Raw genomic sequence first — 26978 nt, forward strand, 5'->3', positions numbered from 1 at the left:
TCCAAGAATATCATAGCCAAAAACCCAGGTTCCAGGTCAAAGAAATAAGCTGCAAGCAGCCAGAAAGAGTTCAAGTAACAAGGAGCCACGGTCAGGATCACATGCAATTTAGCAGCTACCACTCAAAAGGAACAGAGGACTTGCAATATGACAGTCCAAAAGGCAAAATATATGGGCTTACAGTCAAGAATAACTTAACCAGCAAAACTGAGTATAATGCTACCGGGAGAAAAATGAAATAGAGGACTTCCAAGCATTCCTGATTGGAAGACCAGAGGTGTGGCAATACTTTGAAGTTCAAACACAGGAGTTAAGACAAACATAAAAAGGTAAACATAAATGATGATAAAAGACTAAACAAGTGTAAAATGCTTAAATTCAAATATGGGGTGAGGATATGTCCCCTCTGAACCCTATAATCAAGGGTCATAGAGAGTTTAATTAGAAAGAAGCCCTGGGAGTAGTTCTGTTATCTTTTGATGATCTTAAGGAATGGAGAGAGAGGAATACACATGGAGGAAGGGGAAAGGAAGGTAAAAGGAAATTATTACACATAATCAGGGTACACAAGGAGACTTCTATACAAACAGGAGGGGGTAGGGGGGAGTGGCTGACCCTTGAACCTCTCATCCTGAACTGATTAAAAGAAGTTAGAATGCACACACAGAGTTTGGTACAGAAATACATTTCATTTAACAGGGAAATAGAAGAGGAAGGGGGAAAGGGGAAGGAATATTAAGGGAGGATTTAGTACTAAGCAAAACAAACTAAGGATATAAAAAAAAATTTATAGTTCTTTTTGTAGTGGCAAAGAATGAAAATGTGAGGGAGTATTCATAAAATGGGGAATAGACAAGTTATGGCATATAAATGTGATAGAATACTATTGCTCTGAACTTCTATCAGTGTAATGACCAACCATGATTCCAGGGGACTAATGATGCTACCCACCTCCTAAGAGATGTAAATGACTCAGAGGACAGAATGAGACAATTTTTTTTTTGGAGATGGCCAAAGTGGAAATTAATTTTGACTCTACGTATTTATAATGGGTTTTGTTTTGCTCGTGTTCTTGATTGGGGAGGGGGGAGTTGTTGGGGTGGGAAGGTGAGAAGGTGGATCTGGATGATTAAAACAAATTTAAAAAATAAACTACCTAATAAATTAAATAAGAGCAGGTCCACAGTTGAAGTCAGTCCCAATAATCTTCCAGGAGCAGCTCCTACTCTGAAAGCTTTCATCTGCATGCCCACCCAAATATACTGCTTTCGCTTCCTTTTTTTCTTCTTTAAAATAGAACATTAACAAATTGAGAAGAGACAAACTTTATTTTATGGTTAAGATACTTCACAGAGTTTTTCTGGATGACAAACCATTCACAATGGGTTTGGGGTACATTCATATGGACAAAAATGACATGGGGGGGGTGAGCTGGATATAAAATGCTTCTTTTGCAGATGTTGTCCATTGCTCCTCATTCCCAAGTTCCACTTGCTTCATTTACTGCAGTGACTTCATTCATCATGGAGGTTGAAGAGCTTGGCTACTTCATTAAGATCTTCATGCTCTTCTCCATCTTTAATGATCTGAGGAAGAAAGGAACACTAAGTCATTGGCCAACTTCATGTGAATTCAGTCCAGGCCCATGAGAACCTCATCCTCCTCCCAAGAACAAAGGGTGCAGAACTAGTGAAAACGGATTTACATTAACCCCAAGTTGTTTGTCATCTCCTACCCTACCAGACCAAGTGGGTAAAGAAGAAATGGCCAAGAGTCAGGACCAAGCTTTTGTCTTGCTTATACGCACAGACCATGTGGGTTCTGCTTTAACCAAAGTGCCCTCTTAATGCTTTGGGATGGCTTGGAGGCACACCTGAGTTCTTGAAGGTTATACCATCCAAGCACAAACTCAGGGAAAGCTGGAAAATTATTCCATACAGGTGTGTGGAGACCATCATCTGAAGACCAGAACAGCCAGCTAAATGAGGAGGTTCATCGCCAGAAGGTTAGCTACTGGCTAGACAAATTCATGAAACCATTTACTAAGATCTGTCAAAGGGTCTGAATCTATATCAGTAGAGAAAGCACCCCTTACCAGTGAAATCCCAGATCTTTTGGAAATGTGTGGACTCAGAATTTTCAGGAAGCCTAATGAAGTTATGGGAGCATTTCCTAGTGTATACTACCTTCCCTCCCCTCTCAACTCGTCTAAAGGCTTAAAAAGACACCCACCTTCCTTGCTATTGCCATTCGGTTAAAGATGTTCCACAACAGGATCCCCACCACAACTTTATCCCTGAGATAGAAGATGACACCTTTGCCGAAATCCTCCCCCTTTATGGAGCTCTGTGGGGTCTTGGCATCACTGGCAGGAATCTCAATGTCAGATGCCTCTGACTCTGTCTCACTTTCTGAACGGATACCAGTCCCTGTGACAAAAGCACCCAGAGATGATGTGGGAACACTTTGGAAATGAAGTATTCTTAGAAACCTGCCCCAGTGAGCTTCACAGATGGGTGATCCTTGTTAAGAGCCCTTCTTTGTCACCAAATCTGGAGAAAGCTCTGCCCTGCTAGCTCTGGTGTGCTTCAAGAGCTGCTAAACTCTCCCTCACATTTTACAGTTCTGCTGTAGTCATCTCTAGCTTTCTTTAAATTCAACAAATATTTACTAAGCATATATGTACTATGTGTAGGCACTACAGTAGTAGATATGACTTGTAGAGGAGATGCCACTGAAACCTGAAAAGCATTCTGGGAATGCTTGTGCCAGGGTAGGGGAATATAGGCAGAATGGGGGTGGGGCAGATGGCTTCCATCCCCTGGGAGTTCCTAGGCTCCCAGAGAAAAGAACTGGGATCCAGTAATTCCAGCCCCCTCTTCTAGCTCTGCCAATATAAAATACTTGTCTTCCTGCCTCATGGGAGAGAAGAGGTCAGAATCAAGAATCATGGATATAAATGTACTTCAAGCAAATAGTCTTGTTCTCTTCAGAAACAAGTCTGCCATTCTTAGAACATACAGAGCTGTGCTTTATGTAGCGGATGGAACCCCAGCCAGGACTCCAGTGCAGGGAGCAGGAGCAAAGGTATAGAAGCTAACGAGAGTTACCCTGGGAAGAAGACCTTCATGCAAGAGATATGTCTGCCATTGAAAGAAAAACTGACAGCAGGGTCTGACAAATGGGAGGGATGAAGAGGCCATTCAGGAAGTAACAAGATTTTTTTTTTTCTGAGCCCAGAGCCCCCTGGTGGCCAACAGACACAAGCAGAGGTTTCCATGTCTGGTTGCTGGGTACTGAATCCAGACGTGGAACTACACAGCCTGAAGAGGCCTGGTATTCCTTATCCCTCAGGTCTTTCTTTTTACCCAGAAATAATATGACAGGGGAGATGAAGTGGCAAAAGCCTAGGTAGCCCAGACAAGAGAGCCATAGTTCTATGCCTCTGACTACTAACCCAACAAGGTGGTTCCACTATTTGATGCACTTTGTTGAGCTCAGACCCACCAATGACTCAGGGATCTGTGACCTCGTCTCATGTAAAGTTTAACTTTAAACAAAGAGATGATACCACTGATAGCGCTTTCCTGGAAATATGTAAAACCTTTTCAGAGAAAGCCTGAAAAATCTGACATGGGGAAATAAATCCAGTATTGTACAGATCACATCCTATTGCCTCCTGATGCTGTTCCAGGGCAAATGGTTGACACCTCCTCACCTGATTGTTCAGTTGCTGATTTGGGGGTGTCTTTTGCAGTAGCCTTGGCAAAAACCCCAACTGTGGGCAAACTACCATCCACAAGACCAATTGCTTCATAGCCAACATCAGGGCCCAGATCACTCCTGTGAAAAAAAGAAGACTACTCTTCATGTATCAAGAGGAAACCACAAGTTACGTACTTGTAGCTGTGTTCACATTAAGTCATGAATTTATCAATAGAAGGTAAGCTCCATGACAGCAGGAACTGTTTTATTGTTTCTTTGCCTACTAGTAATCAAGTAGACACTAAATAAATTATAGCTTGATTCTATCATCCCCTCTTGACTTTGTCTTTCCAAATGGAAAAATCCTTTTTAAAAAACACGAAGTATTTATTAAGACCCTGTACGTGCAAGGCACTGTGCTTAAAGAATTCTTTGTTCAGAAGAATGTTCATCTCATCAACCATTTAAACTGAACTTCACTCAAAATTTTTCAGTCTCTGTCATGTCTTTCTGATGGTTTGGGGAAGGGCTTGGGGAGAAGGAAGGGGGACTACACACAGCATTCCAGGAGAGGATGTTTCATGGTTCTGAGAAAGGGTAGGATGATTTCTGCTTTGTTTCCAACTCCCTTCAAGACAACATCCTATCCTTTAATGGCCTTTTATTGTCCCACTAGCACACTGGTGATCTTCAGGGCAATGTCTATAGTGACTCTTAACATTCCTTTTCTGGATCACAAAGGATGGCTAATCAATCAGCAAAGATTTATTATCTACTATGTGCAGGGCACTATGCTACGTACAAGTATAATGAATGAAAGAATCCAAACTCAAATCGAACTTATGTTAATGGGAGCCCCTAAGTATACTTTTATATTTTCTCCCCCTAAATTTCATAGAAATTTCAAAAAATGTTAGCGGTAAGAAGGACCCTTAGAGATCTAGTCCTACTTCCAGATTTTATAGGGAAAACTGAAGTCTAGAGAAGGAAAGTGATTTGCCCAAGGTCTTATGGCTATATGACTGCTTTCCCACACTTTTTTTGTCTACTTAAATACCTAAGATGGGTGTTTTACTACCAGGAACAGTCTATTGTCACCTATACTCTGGGGATTTCAGTGGGACATTCCATTTTCACATTATTTAAGAAAATGTTACTTTCTTTACAATTTCAACACTGATAGGGTCCACAATTACCATCCTATCGCTACGCAATCCAATGTGCCTGATTATGCTCTACTTGGTTTTATCGCTTTAAAATCTATGATAAGAACAAGATGTTTTTATTAATTCTTATTGTTGCTTTTAGCAATTTTAGACTAAGACACGTAAAGATGGACCTTAGTGGGATTATTGTACTCTACACTGTAAAGCAGAGCACAGTAATACCACACTCTCTTCCTTAGCCTACCTTATGACAACTGGCACAGGTGATCATGGGACTTTGTCCCTTAGTATAATGCTAAGTGGTCCACACCAGGATCAAATCTCTAACCCTGTGGCTGACATCACATTCAAATCAACTGATCTAAATGACCCAGAGAGTTCCCCAAACACACAAACATTACCAGAACATTGACTGATGCCAGTATGGTTTGGCAGCCCCGGTCATATTTTCTCCAGCTAATCTTCCACTCACAACAGCATGGTCATGATGCTCCACCCGTCGGCGCCCCAACTTGATGTCGTAGAAACATGCAGCATCTCCTGCCTTTGAAATAGACATGTTGTGAGCGCAGGGAGAGAAAAAGCATAACGTACCTAAGGGATCTTGGGAATCCGAAGTCCCCTTGAAAAGTCATCTATCTCATTTGTCTTTCTCCCATGCAGAAAGAAGTATACTCAGGATCATAGAATTAAGAGCTGGATGAGATCAAGTAGTCCAGCTTTTTCATTGTGCAGATAAACTGAAGTCTTTAAAGGTACTGAAGCAGTAGAGCCAGGATTTGAACCTTGGTCTTCTGATTCCTTTTCATTATACCACATAGTCTCCAAAAGACATGGGATTGGACTATTTTAAGTATTTATCTTAAGCCCACCTAAGTATTTATTTCTACACTCATGCCTTAAATATTTTTACCTCATTTGCTTAAAGCCACTGCTTAGAATCAAATAATGACTGGGTGGATTTGCTCACAGGCTGATGTCACTGAATCCTTCCTGGTCCTAGTATAATATACTTACCACCCAGATGTTAGAGCGTGCCTGGAGCTCTGCGTTTACCCGGAAGCCCCCAAAATCAGAATCTACTTCCAGGCCACCAGTCTTGGCCAATTCAACATTAGGTTCCAAGCCCACAGCTGCAACAATGTGATCAGTTTCTACCTAAAAGGGAAAAGAGGTGATCGATCTCATGAATTTTCATATGTGGCTGATACATTTCCTTTAAAGTAAATGTCTAGCTTGTCAACTAAAATTAAAGGCTTTTCACAAAATCACTAACCAACTCCTCACTCATAAACATGTTTGAGAGTGGTAAGGAGACCCAGCAAGAGAATTTTGTTAGCCACTATGGGCCCAGAGAGATGGGATAGAGACAGAGTGGAGCTAAGGGAAAGTGGCCCGAGATGTTTGCTCTAGCTCACTTGGTGTCTTTTTTTTTTTTTTCACTGGGAAGGCACACTTCCAGAGAAAACTATGGAAGGTTAATTGCAGCTGCCAAGAAACCATTCCACCAGCGTTAAATGAAGGGGAAAGAAAAAGCAAGGACAAGAGCACAACTCTCTCTCTTCTCTTGCCCCCACCCCCTCCGGTATGTGAGGTGGAAAGTACATTAAATTCTCCCTCTGTGGAGATGACCATGGTTTCTCAAAGGCTCTGTTAGAGAGCGTAGGTTTCATAAATAAGGCTGTCACTTGAGGGCTGGCCACAAGGGGACACATTTTTTGGCTAGACTAATGGTAAGGTATGGCGGAGGCTGTGATCCATACTTGCAAAGTGTGTGGTTTATTTCACATGAAATCCTGAAGTATGTGAGCAGAAGACTCATTTTTCTTTCAGCCTTGATGACATCTCTTTCTTACCTTCCTTCCATCTTTCAGTTTGATGAGTAACTTGCCACTTTTGACACCAACTGACTGCACAACTGCATTGGGCATTACTTTAACTCCCTCTGTGAAGGAAAGAAATAGTCTTGAAGTGGTGCCAATGACCAAGAAGTAGAAAGGTAGGTGAGGAAAAGTAATAATGTGAGACATTAGGAAGAAGGTGGCCTTGGGAGGACCCAGCCCAAACCTATGGCTCATTCTTAGCACTTGTGAGAATTTGGCATCCACCCTCCAGGTCACCTGTGAGAGACTAGAACACTGGGCTGACACACGTGGAAGCAACATAAAGAAGGCATCAGGACCAACCCAAAAGAGGGCCCTGGTAATAACTGAAAGTGGTGCCATAGCACTGATAGCTACAAAGGACCTTTGAGATGATCCAGTCCAACTCCTGCATTTTACAGAGAATTAGAGGATCAGAGATCTTAAGCTAGAAGAGATCCAAAAGGTCCTTTAGTCCAAGCCCCTCACACTTGACAAGTAGTTATACTAAGGCTCAGAGTGGCCCCAAGGAGAAGTGATGTAGCTAGAATTTGAAGTCAGTAACACACTACCTATCCAAATGAGTCACACAAGGGAAACACACAGGGAAGGGAAGGTAGGCATTGGGGGTTAACACTGCAGTCACTTCCCAACATGTGGCTCTTACCTTCCATCTCCCTGTAACCCAAGACCCCAGGGAACCCTCACTTGCAACAACAACAAAAAGGTTAGCCTGCTCTCTAGAAAGCTCTCCCTTACCTTTTCTTACTTTTTCTGTGGTCCAGTTGCTGAGGTACTCTGGAAGGATCTTCCCCATGTTTCCTTTCTCAGGAAAGAGCTGAATGACTTCTGTGCCCAAAGTTTGAGCTGGGAAACAAAAGAAAACAAAGCTGAAAAGGGATCGATTAGGAGAGCAGTGCCAATCCTGGGGGGGGGGGGGGGGGGTGCGTGTGTGTGTGTGTGTGTGTGTGTGTGTGTGTGTGTGTGTGTGTGTAGCAGTAACACAGTGTTCATAGTCACTTAAACATAGGGAGAAGCTTCAGTCTACTCTATAGCCATAATTTGTAGGGTGCAGAGTATCAAGTATAAGAGCTCATTCACAAGTCAAACATTAGGCTGCCACAATGGAGCTGTCATTAGGTCCAACACTGTATCCTGAGCTCAGACAAAAATACACAGGAACGCACGAGCTAAGACTGGCTTTGAAGACCCCGGGCAAAAAGTCCCCAGGACAACTGTCATAGGGCACCTGAATCAGGTCATTTCTGGGCCAACATTCTCATTTCACACAGTTTCCACATTAAGAGAAAAAGACAAGGTTCACATCTTATTTTTCTATCACTAGCGGTGTGGTACACATAGTAGGTGCTCAATAAAAATCTGATGAACTGACAAAAAAAAAATCACTCAGATTTCAGCTGAGAGACTTGCAAATCTGCAAACTTATTCATCCATCAGAAGCAGTGTGGTATGTTTTGCACACATAAGCTCTTGAGCAAGAGGCCTAAGACATTTTTCTGTCTTCTCCATTTCCCTTCCAACCCTTTTAACAACCAACTTTCCTTAATAATTTACTTCTAGAGACTTGGTCCAAGGACTGGTGGTATGGAAAAAAAGATGATTAATATTCCATATGCCAAAGTTGGAGATTCCATATTGCCTGCCATCCAAAGAGAAAGAGAGCATTCTTGCTGAGTTTTGCCAGTCAGCTAGGGATCACAGACAGGAATTAGTCTCATGCTCAGCGTCACTAGGTAAATTCCCAAGCCAAACAGAACTCTTTTTTTCCCCCTGGGCTACCAGCAAAGTTATCTCTGTGATGCTTGCCAGAAGGAGGGAAGGGAGAAGATGGAAGAGGCTTCTGTATTAGCCTTCTGACTAATAAAAAGAAATGGAAATTAGTAAAGGATACTCACCTTTTCTGCCGAGGGCACAAGCCAGCTCACTACCTAAGAAGCCCCCACCAATAACTGTAATTGACTGGACCTCTCTTGAAATCTTCTCCAAGGCTCTATAATCTCCAATCTGTAAAATGACAACAACTTAGTCCAATAATTTTCCAAAGGGGACAAACGAAGTTACTGGGAAATAATTTTCCTCCCAAATTGTTACAGAAACTATTTATAATTATAAGTATGCCCCATAAAAAAAACTAAATTACACTTTCAAAGTTCCCAATGTCAACTTTCTTTCCTGCTCTCACCTAAAACACCCTTCTACCAAAAACCCCAAAGAGCTTACAAAGATTATCAAACAGCCACCACTGTGGCTTTAGTGTTGCTGGCAAAGTGTGCTGGGAGAACTATGCAGCCTTTTGGCCATATGTCTGGGCATGAAATTTCCTTAACACTTGCAAAGAGAACTAAAGAGGCTAGGAGCAGTTTGGGTGACTTACACCATCAGGAAAAGGCAAGTGTGGAAGGAAAATGGGCAGGAACAACAGTGAATAACAAAAACCACTAAGGACCTCCTTTTTCTGAGGAGCTGAAGCCACTGAGTAGAGAAGGGCAGTGGCTTGCCCACGGTCAGATAACAAGGCTGCAGAAGAGCCAGAAATAAAAAAATGTGAACCTTCCCACTCCTAGATCATAAGGAGATCACAAGATTATCCCATGTCTCCCAAAATAAGTGGACAGAAAATATGGAAGCAGATGGTTACCTTTCTAAAAAGTGTTGTTCTGCTCTTTACCTCTGCCCCAGCCCTATCAATAGCAGAAAGACTTCTCGGAGTGCCTCCTGGAAAAAAAAGTATTTTTTAAGAAGTGAATAAAACTTAGTTAGGCCCAAACCACCGTCCATCCCGCAAAGGTTTGTTCAGAACTGAGGTGTGCGCGCCCTCTGCTGGCAGCACAGGTACATCGACAGGACACGAGTCCTGTACCAGGCTGATCTTTCAGCAGACTCATCACTTTCTTTCCCTTGGTCTACAGAATGCACAGTTCCTCTTCACAGGGTCCCACTTATTCCCAAAATTTAAAAAAAGAAAGTTTTCTGTTTCCTGGCTCCCTTACAGTTTTCCCTAAGGTTTTGCTAGATACTAAAGCCATATTAGTTTAAGCAATTATTTCATCTCCCCTATCACACGCTGATTTGAATCTATCATGAAGCCGTATGGCCATGTAACTTTCAGACTATGCCAAGAGAGCAACATACATGCTCTTATATGTAGGAGTAAAGGTAATTCTGAGATACTGCAGTTCTGGGACATCTGTAGTCTCTGGTTAGGCTCTGTAAGGTCTGCTCAGGGTGGAAGATCTGGATTTCACTTTTCCTGGATATGACTAACTAATTAAATGATACCTTCTGCAGAGAAGGCCCATCACTGCACTGTGGATGAGCTGTGCCAAGAAAGGAAGCTACATCATAGAACACTAACCTGTTGCAATCAAGCACTTTTCAAAAGTTATCTGAGAGCCGTCATTAAGTCTCACCATGTTGTCCCTCACATCCAGCTGTACCACCTGGCATACACAATACAGAGAAAGAAATATAGGTGGATGTGCCTTTTACCTAAAAGCATTACTTCAGAGATAACCTCCTGGCACCCAGCTCTTGGTCTGAGTATATTTCTCTAAGTGCTCTGAACTCCCAGAGCCACCAAGAAATGTTCAAGCTAAGAGCAGGCCTGAAATACCTTTAAGATTTGTGGGAGGGAGAGAGGGGGAGAGAGAGGGAGAGAGGGAGAGAGGGAGAGAGGGAGAGAGGGAGAGAGGGAGAGAGAGAGAGAGAGAGAGAGAGAGAGAGAGAGAGAGAGAGAGAGAGAGAGAGAGAGAGAGAACGTGTGTGTGTGTGTGTGTGTGTGTGTGTGTGTGTGTGTGTGTGTGTGTGTGTGTGTGTGTGTGTGTGTGTGTGTGTGTGTGTGTGTGTAGGGATTCAGGGGAAAGAGAAGGGCTCAAACCTTGAAAATCAGGTATGGGAAAACTAAGTAATGAGAAGTCAGGCTCAAGACGCCTCCCTCTTCCATAACATAAACAAAGATTCTACAAGAATCAGCCAGGCGACAAAATGCTAGAGTCTAACTGGCACCAATGTTACCATCCTGGGTTCCCACTCACTCGGCCTCAAGTCCCCTGGAGCTTGGCAGACTATGGAAATGGCCCAGTACCTGGTCAGCTCTTTCCTCATGCCCCACATCCCACCTTTCTCTCCCACTCCAGTTCCTGGGGTATGTGCTCCATCTAGTCTGATTGAAGGGAAGGAAAATGGTTTTTCTTCTCAAGAGGACAAGCTGCATGTTATCTAAATTTTACATCTCTCCTAGCACAGTGATCTGCACACAGTAGGCGCTTAGAAATGTTTGCTGGAGTTCAGCTGAAACATGGTTGGACTGTTTCAAAAGGAACTATGAACACAAAATAAAAGCCCTACCAAATACAAAAGCACAGAAGAGGAATTGTATAGAGAGTATAGATTATTGATCCAAATAGAACTAAAGCATCATCATGCTATTTGCCATCACTTATAGGGAACCCGGTACCTAGATCTTGTCCCTTGTTTTAACTGTCTCAGAAACTTGATAATAAGCTCCCCTGTGTCCTGGAATATCTCCCAGTTCCTCCCTGCCTCCTTCTTTGCCCATCCTCTACTTCTTAAGAGTTGGGGCAGAACTACTCAGGGCCCCTGAGCAGACAGGACAGCTGTCTTATTATTAATGGGCTACTGTTTCTGATATGTGAGCTTAGCCACATCCCCTGATCTAACTGAAGTAGGCACACATACTTTCCTTTTGAAGAAAGAAAATGAGTTTCATGAACTCAATTAATATTTCTCATCCAGGTCTGTGTCTAAAACATGCTTTGGCTCTGGACGATTTGTGTTTTGACAATCCCTCCTCATCAACAACCCCCAAGATCTGCTGGAGTGGGGAAAAGGCCGAAGAGCTGGGAGAGAGACACCTTTTAGGATGGCCTGGATGTTTTTGGTCTCCAGGTTAGATACCAGCTCCCTGCTCCCAGAACCTGTAAGCACTGGACCCTGGCAACACAGAGACATTGTAGTGCCCAAGATCATGCTGGCAGGAAAAATGTAAAGGGCAGGAGAGGGGGCCCAATGAGGGCAGCAGCACACCGACCTTCTTGCCAGTAAGGACAGCCACACCACCATTCTCAATGAAAGGCAGGTCCTGAGCAGACACATAGAAAGAAGGTGGCTGGAAATAAATGCTAGAGAGGGAGAAAAGAGAGGGAACAAGGAGTTATAAAACATTTTCTAGCAGCTTTCCCCTGACTTCATATTTCCGCAGCTGCACAATTGTTCATTAGGTCATGGGAAGGCCACAAGAAGCTGTCCAGGACTGCTGAAGTTTGGGCCCAGCTTACAAAGTGGTGGCCACCCTAGATCCAGAATCATTCCAACCCAGAGAAACAAATCCATCTGCTTTGTAGAAAAGGGTCCTGAGCACTGCAAGTCAATGGCAAGAGGCAGCCAGTCCAGGAGGCTATTTTGCCTCAGATTCCAGGAATTGGCATTCCAGCCACAGGCCCAATGTGATACTGGGTGAGACAAATTATAATTTGTGTGACCAGCTTAAAAACAGAAAAGGGGGCATTGAAGCCTGTGGCAAAGGGGTCATGGATAAAAAATCTTTTGGAAGTCCTGGTGTAGAGGATAAAGCAAGAAGCCCCACAAGTCTAATGAAGGAGGAAGTTCACGGTGGTCCGGGATCCCTGCTGTCACCTGCTTAAACTTCCTGAGTTTCTCTGCAGGGCCCACACAATTCTGGGGAGTTTGCTAGGGTTCTGAGGAAATGGGCACTTTCACTTGCCTTTCTACTGTTCTTACAGGGGATTCTATATGCGTCCAGTTCAACTAGATGAGCAGAAGACCCCAGTCACATGATTCTTCACAGAAGTACTATATTTTAAAGGTCATAAGGTGGAAGACAAGACATCAGGAAGTCAATCATTGTTGGATCTAAAGGTATCTAAATCTCTGGATTCTGTTTAGTTAATGCTCTACGTACTGAACCATACTGCATTCTAAGCTAGACCATGGCTCTCAAAAGATTACCAAGTCATCCCACTTTCCACTTCTAGTTCCACAAGGTCAATTTAGTGCTCTCCCATCCTTTGTGGGGTAGTCTTCTCCCAACCACAATCATTTTAGATGCTCAAATGGATGTACCTCCTTTCTTTTCCATTCCACTGTTTGAAACGAAGTGTGTTTGTGACATTTGGATCATCTGAAAACCACAGTTCTTTTGAAAGAGGAGGACGCATGTATGGCAGTTCAGGATCTTCTGAGATAATTAGGACCTTTAGATAGGCAAAAAAGTTTCATCAGTGCCAAGATACTTCATGTGCAAATGCTGAAGCACCCATGTGAGGTGGCATTTAGAGACATGTGCCAAGCAGGAGAAGATGCACCTTACCCTAGCTGCGGGGTCACGAGCTCGGATGGATCTGGCAGCAGCAAATGCTGCTGTACCTCCACCAATCAGCAAGAAAGGAGCATGAGCTGGCACCTTGATCTGGGCACTGAGCTCTTTCTCTGGAGCTGTAAGTGACAGACAAGACAGGGTGAATCTTCTAAGAGTCTCAGATGCGCCCCCTACTGCTAAGAACGAGAAAAGCATCACCTTCCAATTATTTTACTCCTTTTGCCCCAAAGAAGCATGGCACACACATTCAGCTTACTAAACCTAACAACATAATGATGAGAAAAGGAAAGGAGACTTCATCCTTATTTTCTCTGGTGGGAAAATGACAGGGAGGTAAATGATTCTCCTGAGGCAAATCTGTCTTGTACCTGAACCTTAGCTTGGAAATTCAGAAGTATATATAAAAACATGTGTATTCAGCTTTGTCCTCCCTAATGAGGAAAGGTAGATAATAGATTCCGAGTTCCACCCTATGTCAGTTGGGTGGGTAGAGAAAATCAAACCAGGTTTCTAGTCTGGCAATATGACATGGACCAAAGATGTGAGAGTTGAGGAAAACAATGGAGATCACACACCTAAGGACCAAAAAGATAAGCAGAATGGCCCAAATTTCCTTAGGTTCAACCACAATCCCATTCCTTTTTTAGTTCCATTTCTCGAGGTTTATAATCTCACAGATGCCATCAGATGTCCTGAGATAGATATTTCATTTCAATGGTCTGCACTTGCAATTGTGTTTTAAGCCAAAGAACAAGGTACTCACCAGTTAAGCTATCCCGCCTCTCTTTCTCTTCGGGGGTCAGTCCTAATCCTGAAACTCTTTCACTGTATCTCTTTTGGTCCTCTTTCACCGTCATATAGGCCTGTAGACCCAAACATAGCAAGAACATCGTTCTGCCAGGTGGCTAGCTTACACTATTCATATAATACTGTTACATTTCAACTAAATGATAAACTTGGATATACATCGAGCCAATTCTTTTTAGTTAAAAGTACTGAGGTAAAATAGAGAAATAAAGCACCAGGTCTGTTTTGGTTGTTAAAAGAAGATTTACGAACAAATGAAAACCCTTCTAGTTTCAGGCTCTCCTGGGCTCTATCTCAGAGCCACAAATCAATCTGGTATTTTGTTCCTCAGGGAGGGCTCAAGTAAAGTGAATGCATCACCCACACAGGGAGGTACACTAGAAAGCAACTCACATTTCTACAGCAATCTAACATTTCCGAAGTGTTTATTCTTCACTAACAACTCTGGGTAGTGCAAATACTATGATCTTTATTTCACAAAATGAGGAATTGAACTCTCAGAGCTGGTAAAGCTCTTGTGATACAAAAGGGTCTTGGAATAAGCTAGGTACCAGGCTGAAAAATCATATCAGAGGCAGGAATGGCTCAGAACCGGGGTTCTTTTTCTGGCAGAGTTCCCACCTATCGGGGCAATCAGACAGAAAACAAGTATCCTGAAACATAACTGACTGCATACTACCCTTTTCAAATAAAGAATAACTCACTTTTCTCCTAAGTGGAATATTTTTTTCCCCTAAAAGGACCAGTCTAAGAGATTTCCATGAATAGAAATTTATAAAGTGAGGGACAAACAGGTATCTATTCAAGCACACCACTACATATGCATTATATCCTTCTGGCTAAAAAATGGGCCAACGCTCTTGTCATCCACTGTGGCTACAATCCTTCTGCTCAGCTCTGCCCACTAGCAACAATTCATATTACTTAGAATTATTTAGAATATCAATAGGATCCAGGAAATTATTAAGACTACCCCATATAAGAAATTATCATAAATCTCATCCCAAGATTATTTCATAATACAAAAAAGTAAACATCAACAATTAGCTCCAATAAATTAATTTATCTCTCCTCATACATTAATTGTGGAAAAAAATCAGCATGGTGCTTGGCACACAGTAGGTGCTCAATAAATGCTTGTTGATTGATTGTGATGGTTAGATTTACCTATGTATATGACAAGTTGCCAAAAAAAAATCAAATAAGCTACTTTTTAACAGTTAAAATGGATTTCTTCTCAGTGAGAGGACTGCACCTAACAAATCCTAATCCTGAGTGACACAAGGCCAGATCAAACCAAAACTGACCTAGAAGTTTGGGCTGTGCACAGATTTAAGGGAACCACTTGAACACAGCCCCAATCCAACTCAAACCTCCTTCCAGATTCATGGAACGTGAGCCTAAGAAAAATCTTGCAGTGGTGAAAAAATAGAAATGAGGCTTTTCTTTTTTTGTAGAACCTGAAAATGAGGTTTACAGAGAGCTAATGTAGCAAATGCTTCTTTTCAAGGGTTTAAAAAAGTCCTAATAATAAATACTTTTATACAGGATTTACCAAGTACTTTCCTGATCCGTGCATTTCAAATTAGGGACATAACAAGGCAGGTTGGGAAAATGGCAATCATAGAAAAAAAAGACTAGAGGCATACATTAGAGTCTATTCAACTTAAGGAAGGCCTCCAAGAAGAAATGTATTATTTTCAACGTGAGACAATGTGGACAATTACTGTCAACAACAGCTCAGCAATGACAAATGGACCCAATTCATAACTCAGGCCCACAGCTTAAATATCAATTGCACTGTAAATCTTGGCTCCAGCCATCACTAGCTATGGGTCCAGAGCAGCTAAAAACTGAGGGTAAGTGCTTTGCCTAAGGCCCCACGGATAGTCACTGGCAAAGTAGTGATAACTCACATCTTTGCCAATCGCGGCTTCCAATCTGCAGTCTAGGAAGCGCTGGATTGAAACCAGAGTTCCAACAGAAATTTCAGAAAAGTCCTTCCTAGTCCTCAGAACAGTTTCTTCCTTTTGAGGGTGGGGTGGGAAGAAAGACTTTCAGCATCTAAGTTGGGGAATGAGAACTATTTGGGGGTAAAATTATGAAGAAAGACTAAATGACCATACCCCAACAAATTTGACTGGTTTAAGTGGGGAGAGTATTCTTGAGCCTGAAAAGTTTCTTTTCTGGGATGTGCATTATATTTCAATTAAAGTCAAATTAAAAGTTAAAAATTATTTTAAAATTTACATATGAAAACACAAAAACACCTTCAGGTAAAAAACGAAAGTAGATAAAAACAAAAGCTCATACCCGTCTGATTATGCCATCAACCACCTCAGAGAACAGATCAGCATTTACCCAGGAGCCTACAAAAATGCCTGCAGGGCCTGGATTTTTCCAAGAAGGGATAGGGTAACAGTGGTTTGCTGTCCCTGGATACAACATCCAATTACCTGGCAGTCCAAGAGAAAATCTGCTTGTGTGGCCTGGTAGAGGTTAGCCAACCCTGCTTAGGGCAAAGCTTTTAGAGCAGGTCTAGGATCTAAAAGTAAACAGTAGTATTTACAAAGAAATATATGAAATCCAAATATTGTAAATGCCTCTTCCTTCTTTTGAAAGAATGAGATAAGATAAGGAAAAATGAATGAGAAATGTGAAAATGCAAAAATTGCAAATTCAAAGGTCTCCTGTGAAAAATGGAGAAACCTGTTTAAGAAAATATTTTGCTGTTAGTTTGCATTTGGTTTAGTTTCGATCAGGTGTCAAACTCCAGCACAGAAACCAGAAAAAAATATAAGTGGGGAATATGTAGAAAATACATATAAATACAATGGAACTCAAATAATGTCAACATATGGTTTCCTAAATCCATGTGCAGCCCTAGGGATCCTTAGGTCCTTTTACTTGAGTCTGACACCACTGGTGGGGACCACTTCAACCCCTAGCTCTGATTAGTGCTGCCAAAGGGAAAGTGTCAATTTGGAAAGAAAAGAGGAGGAAGATGAATTTTCAAATCTGCTCATAAGTACCCAATAAAATATATTTGCCCAATAAAGGGGGATTTACCTTAAAGAGATATGTATGTCATCTCCCTAGAATGATTAAAGTGTCAATAGTTACTCTGGGTGGCCCCTCGAATACAGGGCCTGATGCAGTTCTGTCTGTGGCCCCAGTGCCTATTCCAGCTTGGGGCTTGTTATGTTTCTTCTCCTCTGCCCCAATCTATTATTTATTTATTTATAACATTCATTTAAGAAAATTTTTGAATTCCAAATTCCTTCTGTCCCTTCCTCCCTTCCCCCACCCATTAAGAAGGTAAGAAATATGCTATCAATTAATTGTACCTGTGAAATCACATAAGACATACTTCCATATTAGCCATGTTGCAGCCTGTCAACCGTGTCTTGTACCCTGTCAACCAAAAATGGACCTACAATTTTTATTAGTACCATGGTGTCACTCATCAACCCCTGAAATGAATTTCGGGTATGCATGTTTTATAAATTCCTGCCCCAGTGATGATTGCTACCATAATTACCTACACTGGGTTGCTTCCATCTTTCCCAGAAGCTTCTAGTAACCTAGAAAGGAATCTCAGTTGATGACACTGCACAACTCTAGGTAAAGACAAGGTCAAGAGACAAAGAGAGGAAACAGGACAAGTAAGAAATATTCACGAGAAGGCTTTTCTGGTCACCTCCCAGCCATCCCTGGGCTACTCCACCTCCAGGTTTTCACCTTCGGAACAGACCTGTTTCTGCTTTTTCTCTGTTGTCCCTAGTACTTAGTACAGTGCCTAATATAAAGCAAGCACTTAATAAATTCGTGCTGATTAAGAGAACACTTCATTATGGAGTCCTTTAGGGAAGAGGAAACAAGGTAATTTTGTAATTTTCAGTTACCTTGTTCTCAAAAAAAAAGAAAAAAGTAGGGGGGGGGCCCTGCTCCAGGAGATGAGGCCCAAGCCCTGCTTGTCTGTTATATGGCTGACCTCATCTTGTGAAGGCAGTTAGTGCCATAGTACCACAGTGCACAGAGTGGTCAGGCCTGGTGCCAGGAAAGCCAGAGTTCAAACCTGCCTAGGGCACTTACTACCTGGGCAAACCACTGAATCACTCTAGGCCTTAGTTTCCTCATCTGTAAAATGAGAGGGCTGGATCTGAAGACCTCTCAAGCCCCTCTCCCTCCTAGATAACAGATTAAGGATTCTATTATCTTCCTTATAGTCATTTTACTCACAACTAGAAAGTTATCTGACTTCTTCATGCATTTTAAGTAACCTTAGTGTATGAAGATATCTTTCATGAGTAGCTTGGATTTTCCCTAATGATCTGGGCAGAAGAATAATTCTTCATTGACTTAACTAGCAATGGAAAACACAGAACCTTAATGACTTTGAGCTATTTGTTTTTAGCAGAGAAAATAAAGCTTCCTTCAAGCAAGGGCACAACTAGGTACTAGCTTGGGTAGTGCCTTTACTCTGGCATGAGACCAGAAACTGATCTGCTGAGTCACTATAATCACTGCCAAATTCACACACACACTCTCTCTCTCTCTCTCTCTCTCTCTCTCTCTCTCTCTCTCTCTCTCTCTCTTTCTCTCTCTCTTTCTAAGCCTGATGAGAGTGCAATTAAGCAGCTATATTACTGACAACTCTCCAGTTCTACTTTTGCAACTAAACACCTCAAACAAACTTCTAACCTAAAAAAAATTTGGCACATATTAGGCTGCTTTTGAAATTTCCAGTGAGGGTGTGGGAATTTTCCCCAACCCTCCCCTTCAAAGATAAATGTTTTATATAAAGTGCTATGGTTTTCAGTATTTCTGCATATCAAGCAGTAACATGGAGAGAAGATTTGGCAAAGGAGACTTTAAATCACCAATTAGGCTAAGAAGCTGCCAGAATTCCTTATTTTATTCATGGGTCAGTATATCAAATTTAGTAAAGAGATAATCCTATGGTTAATCATATCTATGACAAAAAGGTAGCTGAAGTGAAGGGAAGGGTCTGACAACATGAGGTTAAATTTCAGTAACTCTCAAATTGGTCCTCGTGGAATATTGGATAGCAAGTATTTTAAACGAGGTTTTTGGAAAGCCTTCCAAAAGGAGGAAAGGGAATTGTATCAGGTGGGAAGCAAAATAAAAAGAAGAGCTATTAATGGAAGTTGGCAGCTTCTTTTCATAAGCTGCTTTTCTACTTACATATGCACCAGCTCCCATGGTTGATATGCCCAGAACAAAGGCTAACATCGATTTATCCATTTTGTTCCCTGAAGGACCAGCACTGGTCATTTGTCTTGTCATCTGGAGCTTTACAGGAATAGGCCATCGCTGCAACAGGTTGCCTAAGAGACACATTATATTAGATAAAACAACATATAAAATTATGAATATATTAATAACTATAAGTCAGTGAACCATACTGATTGAGTTGCCAGTCAATGAGCTGAACAGCATGCATTACTGCCCAACCAACATCCAAAATAAGAATTAAATCTTCTAAGACTGGCATTTGACTTTCCACATCTATATTTCTAGTAGCACTTAATGTTCATATTATTAGATGATCCTATACTTAGTAAGTATGTTTGGAAGATTGCTAATTACAGCAGCTTTATTTATTTAGATAAGCCTGAACTTGGTTCAGAAAAGATAACAGTAAATACTTTGAGACTTCACCAATCTTCCTTCACACTTTCTCCAAGCAAAACTGAGTGAATATGGACAATGCTTCTTAAACTGTAGGTTTAAGACTCCCATATGGGGTCTCAACCCACAGTTTAAGAAGTGAAGGGGATGGGAGTAGAAAAAGTTTAAAAAGCCCTGGGCTAGATTACTGACACAATCCATAATGATAACTATAGGGCGCTTACCTGAGACAACACTACATTAACCTAGAAATCTAAGAATCCTGGGTAAGTTAATTAACCCCACTAATCTCAGTTTCCTCATCTGTAAGATAATAGCACCTACGTCACAGGGTTATTGTGAGGATCAAATGAGATAATATATATGTATTATATATATATATACACATATATAAAATACTATATAAATATCAGCAAATCAAATAAGCAAATTTACATACCTTAACATTCATTATTTCTGTTTTATGATAACTGGACATGTTTTAAGATTTCTTATTCCTTTTATTTTCTGGCCAGAAGGCAAAAATAATTCAACTTCTGATCTCATGGTTTTAAAATGGTCAGTAAATTTATATTTCTACTGGATTTGGAAAACCACTCAGAGATACAACAGACTTCCTACCTTAGAAAATCTCAACCACACACCTCAGTGGCTTGTTGCCATCATTAAGTAGTCTCACTGAAGATAGGCAATATGTGCTGAGGGATGATTTTTTTCTTCCTGCTCATAACTAGAGTCTAGATGACAGAGAGAAGTAAAGTTCCTATGCTGGACAAATTTGTTTTTCAATCAATTGCCTAAAGAGAATTTCTTTCCAACAGCCTCACTTTTGCATAATACCTTTTATAACATAGTTTAGTAGTGCTAAGATAATAGGGAAGCCTGCAAACTCAAGATATTCACCAAGCCTATTGCTAATTCTTGTGGGGTTCGTTCTCTCTAGAGCTTTTCTATAATGATAGGAGGCATCGAGGATAATGGGAATGAATTTTGAATGAATGAATTTTGAGACCTGTTGGTATTAGAAATGAATGACCAAGTGTGAAATGGACAAAACCCTGTTTGGACGTGAAGAGAATGACTCTTTAGCAAACAGACTACACTACATGCCTCCTTTATGAAATGTGAACACCAATTAATCCAATAATAGTTTTGTTTTGTTTATTTTTTTTTAAAAAGCATGTTAAGGTATTATTATCTGTGATAATTTAATATCAATTAATGTCATAAAAAGGTGGAACACATTTGGAGTTGATGGTTGATATATGATTTTATACATTTTGCTTATTTTTCTATACATCGATGTATAGCAAGAATCTGAGTACAGCCATGCTTAAAAACACTTCAAGTAAATTTGGGGTTACTCTAGCTATATGCCATAGAGAAAGTTGCCTTAATAAACTTAAAATATTTAAACCAATGGAGTTTCAGCTAGGAAGTTAACTATAATGCTGAATACCTTTTAATTTCACTGGAATTACACAAGAATTTGAGAGAAAATGAATTCAGTACAGTCTTAGGCAATGAAAACATCATAAAATGAGTAGAATATATTCAGGGAAAAGATGTATCAAATAATTATGTTCTACAAAGACTAGCAATTCATTAGGTATAAGAGAGAGGTACCCAGGATGGCCACAACCAGTTGAAAGATGACAAAATACAAATGAAGACAGAGCAATCAATGGTTGTTAGGTCTAGATTTTTTTGTTTTGGTCGACCTATGATTTTATTGGTAGATCAAACACAGCAAGTTATAGTCTCAAAAAGAATTGCCTGGGGGCACTACGAGTTTAAGTGACTTGCCCTAGGTTTTGAAGTCAGTACATATCAGGGGCAGGACTTGAACCCAAGCCTTTCTGACCCCAAGACAGCTGGACTTGATTATCTCATTCAATCTCTGGAGTTTGACTTTTTAATGTTTAGGAAAGGATGATGATAGGAAGGTGACATTATACAACCAGAAGAAAGTTAACATAGGTAGGAAACGAACAGATCAATATCTAAAGCACCAAATGAAATCTTGGATTATTTCTAGAAAAATCCAATATCCCAGGACAGTAAGTAAAAAGAAGCTAACTTGCCTTCTGTTTTGAGTCTGAAAGTTTCCCCTTAGAAAGTCAGGGAGAAGCTCATTCTCTAAAAAATATTAGATAGAAACATGACAATATGGATCCTTACCCACAAGGTATCTACTGGTTCTCTCTTCTTAAACTAAGGCTGATTACATGAATAATACAGAAAACCATTTCAACTTTTGGACCTCAGGTTAGGGGCCAAAGATCAGTTTGATCACATGGGCAGCATGTTTGGCAGTGAAACAAAATATTTCAGAACAGAAGTCAAACTCCATTGTGTAACCCAGAAGGTCTTTAGCACTCATATACTGACACCTGTCTAGCAAGAAATGGATGCACTGCACATCTCATTTGAAGCTCACAACCTTGCTAAGTAATCAACACTGTGATGTTCGGGGCAAGACTTGCTTTAGCATTAATATACCTTAAATCGACCTAATGTTAGTAAGAGGGAAAGAACACTATTTTTAAAAACATTTATTTGTTTTCAGTTTTGTACAATCACTTCCATAAGTCTTAGATTTTTTGCCCCCCTCCCTCCCCGAGAAGGCATGCAATCTTAAATGGGTTCTACACATACATTCTTATTAAACACATTTTCACATTAGTCATGTTGCATGGAAGAATTAAAATGAATGGGAGAAACCATGAGAAAAATGGTAAAGAGCACTATTAAAATATCAGTTATGATTATAATCATTTCAAGTAACAACAGAGGCCAGGTTCACCCAAGGTCTAAAAGCAAGGCGAAAGGACAGTCTGTGTTTTGAATCTTAGCCCAATGTTGATCAAGGAAAAAGACTACTCTATGGAAAAAGCAAGTCTCTCACCAAAAATATGCAGTAAAATTTACTACCTGAGCAGGATAAGGAACAGGACTGCTGCCTTCAAGTGTTTCATTTGAATGAAGGCTAAGATTTTTTTTGTTTGGCCCTAGAGACAAAATTAGGAACAATGTTGGAGAGAGGCAAAATCTCCTTGATGTAGAGAAAACTTTCCCAACATTTCAAGCTGTCCAAAAGTGGAACTGGCTATCTTGCAAAGTCAGGCATTCTCTCTCGCTGGAAGTCTCCAAGTGGAAGCTATAAGATCTACTAGAAACTCTGTAGAAGGAATTCCTATTCATGTAGACCTTGGAAGAGACTGCCTTTTAAAGTCCCTTCCCAACAATGAGATTCAGTGTTTACATACTCTAGTGTCTTATCAGTAGAAAAAGGCTTGGTTTCCTCCTCTGTAAAATGGGAACATTTATACTAACCTCACAGGGTTCCTCTGAGAAAAGCTCTCTGTAAATATTAAAGCAACACCAAAATGTGAATTATTGGTAATAATAGAAATTAAGAAAAACATTACGGTGAAAGAGTTTACTTGGGGACAAGAGTGTTTGTAATAATGGTCTACTATAGTGTCTTTTGGAGACCAAAGAACTTTTACATCAATGGTTTGTTTTATGAAATTTTGGAAAGAGAACAGGCTCATCCAATTTGCAAATGATTAAAAAAAAAACTTGGGAGAAATCTTTAAAAAAAAGTCAGGATCCAAAAAGATTTTAATAGGCTGTAAGGATGAGTGAAATCTAATGGGGATAAATTAACGCTACATTTGTTTTTTAAAAATCAAGCGCAAAATACAAGACAGTAGACAAAAGATTCTGGGGGCTTCAGCACACCAGCAAGGTCAATCAATATGAATCCATAGAGTGAAGTAACTCCCAAAACAAATGAGATCTATCTTAGGCCAAATGCAGAGAAGAGTGTACAGAGGGAGGGAGGAGATTTGGAGTATTGTGTTCAGTTTGGAGCTCCACACTTCAGGAAGGTCACAGAGAAGCTCAAGCTCATGCAGAGGAAGGTAACCAAGAAAGGCCATGCTACTTGAGGATTATGCTATTAAGTAAGGATCAGTTGAAGGAGCTGTTTAGCTTGGAGAAAAGATGACTGGGGTGGGAGAAGAATTGTCTTCAAGTATTTATTAGAGAGGCTGCCATGTGAAAAGCTGGGTCAGACTTATTTACAAAGAGGCAGACTCCTTTTTGATGTAAAGAAAAGTTTCCTATCAGAGGTATGTCCAAATGTGAGATGAACTGCCTTGGAAAGTTCTCTTTCACTAGAGGGCTTAAAGGTTGGATGGCCATTTATGGGGTATGTTTTAGAGGGGAGTCTTCTTAGGTATGAGTTAAATTATATGGTGTTGGAGATCAATTCCACCTCTGAGATTCTATGAATTATATAAATCTACGAAGAAGGAGCAAATAGTCAAGAAACCAGAAGTAGTAATACAGCAGCCCATCTCTGAACAAGTTACTAATGAAGGCAAAATAAAACTAGCCAATTCCTTTCAGCACTAACATCACTAAATGCTTTCAAATCTAAGTAAGTGAAGATAATAGCATAAGCAATAAGTATGTATTAAGAAGGCATTTTCCCATGAAATGTTCAATTCCACAGACCAAAGCAATGATGTTTTAAGTTGGAGGTCAAAGTTACGAAAGGGCAAAAAGGTTATACATTCCGTCTAAGAATGTTGTGTAACTTGCCTATGGATAGTACCATAATTTTGGCGTGCAGACAACAGAGATGTCTGGAAACCAGGATATCTGTCAAAAAACAATCCTTTTTTATTGCCGCACCTGAAGTCAGGGTTAAGTGACTTGCCCTCGGTCACAGTCACACAGTTAATAAACATGAGTGTCAGAGACCAAATTTGAACTCCTGTCCTCCTGACTCCAAGCTAGTGTTCTATCCACTGTACCACCTAACTGCCCTAAAAAACAATGTTTTTAAAGTTCCTGACAACAGAGGTGTTAAGATTCGAAGTGTAAGATCACTCAAGATACTAAAACTTCATTCAAGAAGCACTCTTGAGTCAATGGCTCCAGGAAAATGGTGCAAAAACTTAGGCAAACATTTTCATGTCACTATTGATATTAGCAAGAACTGAAGAAGACCTCTAAAAGAAAGATTAATTGTATCTCCTAAAAACTGGTAACTTACTACCAGAAGAGGTCACAGGGTACACAAGAGGTCATGGGGTGTATGTGTGTGTGTAAGTAAAATTCATGAAATGTTCTGATAAATTCATGGATGGCATATGCATGATGGACTAGTAAGGCAGGAATTTAGGGGTGTTTGATTATAGCATTCTGAGTTGGAAGGGACTTTTAATAGATTTAATATAAATCTTTTATTTTCCAAAAGATTAAACTGAGGCCCAGAATGATTTACCTAAGGTTACACAGCTAGTATCAGTAGCAGAACCAGGAGTAGAACCTAGGTCTTTAAAATCTCAGGCTACTGCTTCTGATAGGACACCACTGTTAACTTTTTGAGGTCAACTTCATGAAGGGCAAATATCCTACTTTCCCAGCATCAGAGAAGAATATTAGGCTGAACAGACCATTGAACCACATTATTTACTTTCTAATACTGAGAAGGCACCTTATGCATTGGTTAAAAAACAACTCTAAAATTGGCATTAAAGATAACCACAAAGTCACACCAGACCCTATTTTTCAATTCACTTTTGGCCTGCCCTCCCAGCTCTTGTGGTATTTATTTCATGATTTATATTTACAGTTGTTTCAATGATACTTGACACAGACAGGACTTTTGAATTGTGAAAGTGTTTTCACATCTATGTTCTCGACTTTAAGATAGGTAAAGTAGATGATATGTCTGTTACAGATGAAGAAACTGAGGAAAAGACTATTATTAAATGGCTTAAGTCACATCTATAATAAATGGCAGAGTTCCAGGGTTTTTTCCATTAGACTTCCAAACTTTCACAGTCCAATATTTCTGAAATTCCCTTCCTGTTACCTAGTTGAAATTTTATTCCTTCTCTTCGGGAATCAGGTAAAATGCCACCTCCTTCCATTTAGTATTCTCAGCTCCCACCCGATCAGAAAACATTCCTCTCTCTTTTAAAGTCTCAGTACTTTTTTTGCGCCACTTTTTTTTTGTCCTGGAGCTTCCTGCTTTCTGCCCTCTATTATCCATTCTCTGGGGTCGAGTCTTACTGATCTCCCCTACTTGACAGACTCTCCAAGGGCTAGAGCTAGAACTTTTTTCTGATTCATCTTCCAGTCTCCCCCCGGGGCCTAGCTGGTTTAAGTAGTACTTAGCACACGTGGGTCCCCAGAAGCCCGCTTGGAGCCCCGGGAAGGAAAGGCATAGGGTTGGGAGGGGGTGTTAGCCAGAAGGCCACCCCGGACTGCAGGGGCTGGGCTGCAGGGATTCTAGCCAGCAGCCTGTCAGCTAGGGGGATGGGGGTGGAAGGTGATGCCTCTGAAGGTCAGGCCGGCGAGTCCTGCCTCAAGAGTTTGGAGCGCTCCCAAAAAAGGCGCGAGTGAGCGTGCGGAAGGGGTTTGCCTGCGGGGGGGGGGGGGGGGGGAAGGGGGGGAGAGACGCGGGCCGTGCAGGGGGTTCCCTGGGATCACGGTCAGGGTCCGACGGGTGGGGGGAGAGGAGGGGTAGAGAACTGCAACGGGAGCGTCAGGGAACTAACTTACCTGGAAGCCGGCTCCTCTGCTTCGGGCCACGGACGCTGAAAGTCCGTACCAAAGGCGCCAACCCAGCCACGGCGGTGCTTCCACATCGTAACATGACTACGACAACGACAACGACGACGGGAAGTCCCGGACCAACTGCGACTGCGGCCGACCCGCCGCCTCCCCTTTTCGGCTTTCTCACCCAGCTACTGACCCGTTAACCACAGTCCGCCTCCAAGTGCCACTCTATTCCATCCCAGCCCACCTCGCAGGCGGGGTCTCCCTAGAGACGCATTCTCATTGGACCGATGGAACCGCCTGCGCAGACGCTGCCCTCCAATTGGCCACTGGATAGTGAAAGGGAATGAGAGCTGCGTTGTTCCTAGTGCTGTGCAACCATTGGCTGAGGAAGCGGAGCCACCTCGCGCATGTGCACGTTTCAGTACTCTGGCCCGGGGCGGTAATGTTCTAGGGTGGCGTTCTCAGGGCATAGTTCGGTACCTATTTCTTTAGTTTGGGACTACCAGTTCCTCCTTCTTAGTACGGCTGTTCACTCCAGTTCAGTTGCCCGGTTCAGTTGCAGCGGCGGTGGCGGGACTTGACAGATCCGGGGGCCCGCCTGGTTCCGCCAGTGGACACCCAGGCTCTATGGTAACAACTCTGACTGGCTTCTTCACAGGTCAGAGCCCTCCTGGGCTCCCGAGGCCTTTGGTGACCTTGGCATGTTGGACCTCTGGCCCTCCGGCCTTTTCCCTCTTCCAGAACTTAGGGTTTTCCTTTAATGAAGGTGTCATCCTGCTGTGCCTGTTACTGGCTCTATTACTACCTTGTGCAAGT

The 26978-nt window shown here is 41.5% G+C and overlaps 1 protein-coding gene across 2 annotated transcripts; it reads right to left on the minus strand.

Moving 5' to 3' along the window:
- Nucleotides 1-1309: 1309 nt before the first annotated feature.
- On the minus strand, nt 1310-26469 carry AIFM1 (apoptosis inducing factor mitochondria associated 1). 2 transcript variants are annotated; one of them, XM_072626642.1, is made up of 16 exons: nt 26163-26469; nt 19128-19270; nt 13876-13975; nt 13104-13228; nt 12857-12987; nt 11805-11895; nt 10110-10194; nt 9393-9469; nt 8650-8758; nt 7493-7600; nt 6728-6816; nt 5889-6029; nt 5273-5415; nt 3719-3843; nt 2233-2429; nt 1310-1586 (listed from the first exon to the last, which is right to left on the minus strand). In XM_072626642.1, exons 1-16 carry the CDS (start codon nt 26254-26256, stop codon nt 1515-1517), a joined length of 1830 nt encoding a protein of 609 aa, XP_072482743.1. In that variant the 5' UTR covers nt 26257-26469; the 3' UTR covers nt 1310-1514. The 2 variants fall into 2 exon arrangements, with proteins under 2 accessions (XP_072482743.1, XP_072482744.1); XM_072626643.1 differs by lacking the exon at nt 2233-2429 and having other exon boundaries at nt 26163-26415.
- Between the last annotated feature and the right edge of the window lie 509 nt (nt 26470-26978).

Source organism: Notamacropus eugenii, chromosome X, assembly GCF_028372415.1.
Source record: "Notamacropus eugenii isolate mMacEug1 chromosome X, mMacEug1.pri_v2, whole genome shotgun sequence".
Taxonomy (NCBI): Eukaryota; Metazoa; Chordata; class Mammalia; order Diprotodontia; family Macropodidae; genus Notamacropus; species Notamacropus eugenii.